General features: G+C 45.4%; 1 protein-coding gene across 1 annotated transcript; it reads right to left on the bottom strand.

Moving 5' to 3' along the window:
- Positions 1-683: 683 nt before the first annotated feature.
- On the bottom strand, positions 684-2,726 carry LOC135385182 (uncharacterized). Its single transcript, XM_064614375.1, has one exon. The coding sequence runs from the start codon at positions 2,724-2,726 to the stop codon at positions 684-686; it is 2,043 nt and encodes a 680-aa protein (XP_064470445.1).
- Positions 2,727-7,134: the final 4,408 nt, after the last annotated feature.

Here is a 7,134-nt window from a genome sequence, read left to right as displayed (position 1 = left end):
AGAATTCGGTCCATTAGAACCCTCTAAACGCAAGAATAAGACGACTGCGGAGACCAGTACCCAAGTGGAGCAACCTGTTGTCACGCCCATAGCCCCTGCACGGTCGCCGAAGACATTCAGCGGGGAGTATTACGACGACGTGGACGATTGGGTCGACCACTACGAGCGGATCGCCAAGTTCAACAACTGGAGTGACGACCAGAAGCTCGTCAACGTCTATTTCTCCCTGGAAGGCACCGCGAAGACATGGTTCGAGAACCGGGAGACTTCGCTCACGTCCCGGGACGTCTTCAAAAGCAAACTCCGCGAGGCGTTCGCTTTTCAACAACGAGCTGAACGCGCTGAACATCTGCTCCAGAGACGGATCCAGCTGCCAAACGAAAGCCTTACAGGCTTCGTCGAAGATGTGTTGCGGCTCTTCCGGCGAGCTGACCCCAAAGCATCCGAGGAGAGAGAGAGAGAGAGAGAGATAATACCTGTTTATTTACAAACATTGGAACTGAGTGACACCCTTGAGGGGTCTGCTGCTCCATTTCTTGAAAGCGTTTCAATAACGCATGAATAAAATATACACACAGAACAGAAAACACATGCGACGACACACGCATACACACAATAAATATATACATGACATGGGATGTGAGGTACATCCCGGTGCTGTTGTGATTTGATTTATATAAGGGTTAGTAACGGGTGATAATACGGGAGTCTTTTAAATAGTTGCAGAATGCTGTTAATGCTGTCGTCTGATGCGATTCATTTTGCCAGGCTCCAATGATCTTCACGAAAGAGAGAGGTCGATCATCCAGCTTAGCGAGCGTGCTCTCAAGCCTTGATCGTTCTGTAGAGTACTTTTGGCACTGCATTATTATGTGTAGTGTGTCTTCAGTGGTGCCACACGTGGGGCAGTCAGTGGAGGCCGATGGTCTGTAGCGATTCACAACACTGTTGGTTAGTAGCACACCCAGGCGAGTTCGGTGGAGGGCTGTCTGTAAGCTTCGTGGTACGTTCCGTGGAGGCGTAAAGGCTAGGTCTGGGTCTATGAAGGTTAAGTAGTCTGATGAACGAAGATAGGATTTCCACAGTTTGACTGATTTTTCCTTAGTAGTTTGAGTGAGGAGACATTTCGCATCCTCTGGTGTGAACGGTATGGACGACACAGTTGCTTGGCTATGAGCCATTCTTGCTGTGGCGTCCGCAGTTTCGTTTCCTGGTATGCCACAATGGGAGGGAACCCACTGGAGCGTAACTGTTTTTCCACTATTAACTATATCTTGATGGGCAACATAAATTTTGTAGACTAGGGAGTTGTTCATGTCCGGGAATTGTAGCGATTGGATTGCAGGTTTCGAGTCTGTGCAGGTTATCCAGATGGGGTTGTCTGTTGTGCTGATATGTTTGAATGCCTTGTATATAGCGTAGAGCTCTGCGTTTGTTGAGGAGGTCCTGTGTGAGAGCCTATAGCCTTCTGTGAAAGACGCACAGTGTATGGCACTAGAGGATCCTGTGTCGGTACATGACCCGTCCGTAAACATCTCCTCAGCCTCTGAGTAAAAGTCGTGAAGATAGGCGATCGTTGACATCTTCAGAACAACTGCCGGTGTGTCCATTTTCTTTTTGATCCCAGGGATATCTAGAGCTGTTGGGACAGGTTGAAGTGTCCAAGGAGGAAAGGGTCGGTGGAAGTCCTTCATTCGATGTCTGGGGAGATTCTGAGCAAGGTCGTGAAAGCATGTGTGTAATGTTGAACGGTTTCGCTGTTGAAGCTTGGATACTAGAGGATGAGAACTATGTCTGGTGATCAGTCGAATGATGTGTCTTTGAGACTCCTGGTCGCGGAGAACTTTTATTGGAGGTTCCCTAGCTTCTGCAAGGACCAGATTTGTTCGCGTCAGTCTTGGTAGCCCAAGTATGGTGCGCTGACTTTGAGCGATGATAGACTGAAGCTTCTTCTCTTGAAAGGGCGAGAGACCATGTATGACAGGGAGGCCGTATGACAAGGTTTGTCTGATTAGGGAACGGTGAAGAGTGCGAAGAGCTGTGGTGTTTCCTGATCGGTATCCTCCCAGTGCTCGTATGATATTAAGATATGGTTTGGTCCGGATACGTATGCGCTCTATTTCGTCTGTCCAGGTTAGATTTCTATTAAGTTGTATGCCGAGGAACTTGTGTTTTGTTACACGCTTGACTGGCTTCCCTTGAAGTGTTAATTCAAACTTTGGCAGTCGTTTAGCAGTGAATGGCAGGTACACTGTTTTCTCCGGAGATACATCCATCGCTCTCTCTTCAAGGAAGAGCTCAATCGATGTCAGGGCGTACTGGAGCTTGCTCTTCAGGTGTCTTGCCTGTATACCACTTGCCCAGAAGCAGATATCATCTGCATATACCGTGCACTGTACTGTAGACGGCAGCACTTTGATAATCTGAGCCATCAGGACGTTAAAGAGAGTGGGGCTGAGAACTCCACCTTGAGGAACCCCCTGAGATGTCTGGTGGCGGTGAGAATCTCCCTTATTCGTTCTCATGAAGATTGTTCTCCCGGTCAGGTAGTGCTCAATCCATCGGATAGTTTTGCCATCGACTCCCAGCTCCAGTAGGGCTGCGAGTATGTGCGCGTGGCTGGCTGTGTCGAAGGCCCTTCGAATATCTAGGAAAACTGCTATTACAATAAGCTTATTGGCTTTTGCTTGTTGAACGTATGTGACTAAGTCTATCACGCAATCCATTGTGCACCGCGCTCGACGAAATCCAGCAAGTTGTTCTGGTAAGCTTTTGTTTTCTTCAAGGTACCATTTGAGTCGGTTATTAATGATGCGTTCCATGGTTTTTAGTAAACAGCTGCTGAGGCATATGGGGCGATATGATTCTGTCAGACCTTGCTGCTTCAGTGGCTTGAGGATGGGGATGACTGTTGCCTCGTTCCACTGTGGTGGAATAATGGAAGTCTCCCAGCTGGTGTTAAATATTCGCAAAAGTACTTTTGTGGCCTTGGGGCCCAGATTTGCTATACACTGATAGGTGATGCCGTCTGGTCCAGGGGATGTTTTCTTATTCAGTGATTGTCTAATTGCTTCTTGGGTTCTAATTGCTTCTTCTAATTGAAGTTCTTGGAATGTAAAGGGACAATCTAAGTCTTGATTTGGTTGTCCTGCTTCAATCCGTAGTTTTATCAGTGCCATCCTCTGTGAATGTTGATGAAGTATACTTGTATAATTTTTTGATTTGGCTGTAATGTCCGCGAGGAACCTGTCTGCAACCTCCACGTCTGATAAATTGTTGAGTATAGCAATTGATTTGAAGGGGTTCGTTTGAAGAGGTATTGAGCGCAGGCTCTTGACGACCTGCCACATGCGGGTAATGGGTGTCGAAACTGTGAGGCTGGAGCACATTTCTTTCCAATGAATGTTTGCGAGGCGTTTGAGATGCTTCTTGACGCGGGCCTGGGTAGCACACGCTTCTCTCCAGTGTTCGATGTCTCCTGTTCGCCGATATTTCCGTTCTGCGCGTCTTCTTATTGCTCGGAGCTTTTCAAATTGTGTATCAATTTTTGAGTATTTCATGGGGATAATTGTGGCCTTGGAGGTAGCTTTTAGATTTTCCTTGATGGTTTCTGTAAAATCAGAAGCGGTTGTCTCAGTCTTCAACGTCGATGTGTTCATCTTCCTGAAGGCCTGCCAGTTATATAGCATGGTGGTGCGTCGCAGTGTAGAGCGATGCACCTTAATATGGCTAATTAGGATCGGGATATGATCGCTACCTCGATGTTCCAGGTCAGTTGACCAGGTCAGATCATTTGCTAGATCCCGTGAGCATATGGAAAGATCCAAGACACTGGAGTATGAGGTGCCTCGACGGTAAGTCGGTGACCCATCGTTTAATATGCACATGTCGTACTCTGATGTTATGGCGTCAATAATTCTACCTCTCTGACTGGTTTTTGATCCTCCCCACAGTGGCGAGTGAGCATTAAAGTCTCCGCAGAGCAGATACGGTTCTGTGAGGCGGCTAAGAAGAATGTCTATACAAGATTTGTCTACCTTAGCTTTGGGATGTATGTAGATGCTCACAATAGTGAAGGTATTTCCCATTAGTGTGATTTTACAGGCAACATAATGAATTCCATTTGTTGAGTTAGAAGTAATCAGTACTTGAGGGATATCCCTCCGAATGGCCAGTATTGCTTTTGATGATGCCGGTGCCGAGAGGTGGATTTGATACTGTGATAGGCGGCAAGATGGGCCTACATCGGCTTCAGAAAGTGCTAATATTGGAATAGGTTGTCTGTAGAGAAAGTTTCTTATGTCACCAATTTTGTCTTTGAGGCCGTTACAATTCCACTGCAGGATACTTGTTTTGGTGTAGATGCTACTCATTCCGCAGTCTTCTAAGAATTTGCATTAGCTGTGTCTCAAATGAGAGCATCTGTTTTATTTATTTATTTTATTTATTTCATGATACTGCGGGCACTGCCCAAGCAGGAGGGGAATAACAAGAATATACAAAACTATCATTGTTAATCACACAACACGGAAACAGCGTCCTCAAATTGGTTAATTGTACAGTTGGCAACATCAAAAGACAACGAGTTCCATTCAGGTATCGTTTTCACAAAAAACGAGTTTTTAAAAATATTCGTACGAGCAAATAACGGCTTAAAGGAGTAAGGATGATGATGACGTGAGGAGCGCGCTTGCAAGGGAAGCAGAAACGATCCGGAATCTAATCTGATATTGCCCTTAAATATCTGAAACAAATATTTTAAACGAGCAATTTTTCTCCTTTTCAGTAAGGTTGGAATATTTGCGTTCGACATAAGGATGGAAGGAGAGTCCCGCCTTGAGTACTTCCCGAAAATAAATCGCACTGCTTTACGTTGAACCATTTCCAATTTTGCAATATCGGATTTCGTGTGCGGATCCCACACAATGCTAGCGTATTCAAGTTTTGATCTAATTAAGGAGCTAAAAGATAACATCTTCACTTCAGACGGAGCCTGTCGTAATTTTCGCTTCAAATATCCGAGCTTTCGCATAGCTGCAGAACACGTTAAAGATATATGTTTGGACCATTTTAAATCTGACGTAAAAGTGACGCCTAAGTATTTATATTCAGAGACCTGAGCAACTGTGGTGTTACCAATAGTGTAGTTGAATGGAATGGGTTGCCTTTTGTTGGTTACACGTAACAAAACACTCTTATTATAATTCAGCATCATACCCCATTCATCACACCACAAGGATACTGCCTTCAAACTACGATCGAGCAAAGCCTGGTCATCCATAGAATGAACAGAACAATATAATAAACAATCATCGGCAAATAATCTAATTTGGATACCTGGTTCAACCACATCAACAATATCATTTATATAAATTAAAAATAATAATGGGCCTATAACACTGCCCTGTGGAACCCCTGATGAGACAAGTAGACGCTCAGAAAAACTACCAGAAATATCTACAAATTGCATACGATCACTCAGGTAGGTCTGCACCCATTTGATGATCCATATAGGCAAACCAATGCGTATCAATTTAACAATAAGTCGGTCATGAGGCACCCTATCAAACGCTTTACTAAAATCAAGAAATAAAGCATCAGTTTGACCACCTTGGTCCATAACAGAAGCAAAGTCGTGCGCAATGTTAACAAGTTGAGATGTTGTAGAAAGTCCCTTTCGGAAACCATGCTGATAAGGGGTCAAAATGCAATTTTCATCAAGAAAAGCAGTGATGTATTTCACTAAAATGTGTTCTAATAGCTTACAAGAAGTGCACGTCAGCGAAATTGGACGGTAATTGTCCATACACAACGAATCACCCTTCTTAAAAACCGGTATAACACGCGCAATTCGCCAATCATCAGGAACAACAGAAAACTGAAGTGAAGCAGAAAAAATTTTGTATAAGAAACGACCCAGAGATTCGGCATACCTTCGTAGAAAGGCATTCGGTATATTATCTGGCCCAGAAGAAGTCTTATCTTTAAGATTAAGAAGTAGGGCAACAATGCCTTCGTAGGAGATAAAGTCAGGGGCAACAGCAACAGGTGATAGAGGTACGCTAGACAAAACCATAGGAGGAGTAAACACGCTCTGAAAGTGACTGTTAAAAGCATTCGCTATCTCCCTGCGATTAGTAACAATTCTACTATCAGCCTTTACTGATTCAACCACATTTTTCGACACTCCAATGTACCTCCAGAACTTCTGGGGGTCATTCTTAATAAAACTAGAAAGAGTACATGAAAAAAAGTTCTGCTTCGCCTCAGCCAGACGATTTCGAAACTCAGTTTCTAGTGGACGTAGGAGTGCTTCATTAACAGGTGATCTCCGACGGCACCGCCCTATCTTTCTTTTCAGGTGAATCAACTCACGATTCATCCAAGGATAGGGACTGTTTGACTTCTGGTAGGTTTTGAGAGTTGGGGATTGCTGCTACGACTGCCTTGAGCGCTGCCATGAGGAATGGAATGATCGATAGGACTAGTGATGCCTCTGATTGCTCTTGTGAGGCGAACGGTGGTGGCGGTGGTGGTGGTGTTTTGGGGGGCGGCCTTCGTGGAAGTGGAGGTGGAACTTCCTTTGGGGCATGGCCGGGCTGTGCGTCCAGTGTGAGTTGAGATGACTTTGTGGTCCTCTTCTTGGGGAAACGTTGGGGGAGTGGTGGATAGTCCTTGTAGTATGTGTGAGGCGCTGGTGCTGACTTTGGCACTGAGACAGATGACTTTGGCACTGAGACAGATGGCACTGAGATAGATGACACTGCTCGCGGTGCTTCAAGTTGATCTTTGAACACGGGAACTGTATCCCTCCTTTTCCAGTGGTCTTCTTCGCATGCTCCAGCCCTGACTGCTTGAACAGCTACGCGACGTTTAGGGCAGCCCCCATATGTGGCAGCGTGCGGCCCATTGCAGTTGGCGCATTTTCTTTCTCTTCGATTGGTGCATGTCTTGTGCACATGGGGCCCGGAGCAAATTTTGCACCTTTGTGATCCCCGGCAGTTCTTTGCTAGGTGATCATATCGAAGGCACTTGAAGCATTGTGTGGGACTGAAGAATTCCGACACTTGGTAAGTGTCGAACCCCAGTGTAACTGAGTCTGGCATTTGCATATCGGACCTGAACGTTATGATA

The sequence above is a fragment of the Ornithodoros turicata genome, chromosome 1 (assembly GCF_037126465.1).
Source record: "Ornithodoros turicata isolate Travis chromosome 1, ASM3712646v1, whole genome shotgun sequence".
Lineage (NCBI taxonomy): Eukaryota > Metazoa > Arthropoda > Arachnida > Ixodida > Argasidae > Ornithodoros > Ornithodoros turicata.
This window is presented reverse-complemented; position numbering and strand designations above follow the sequence as displayed.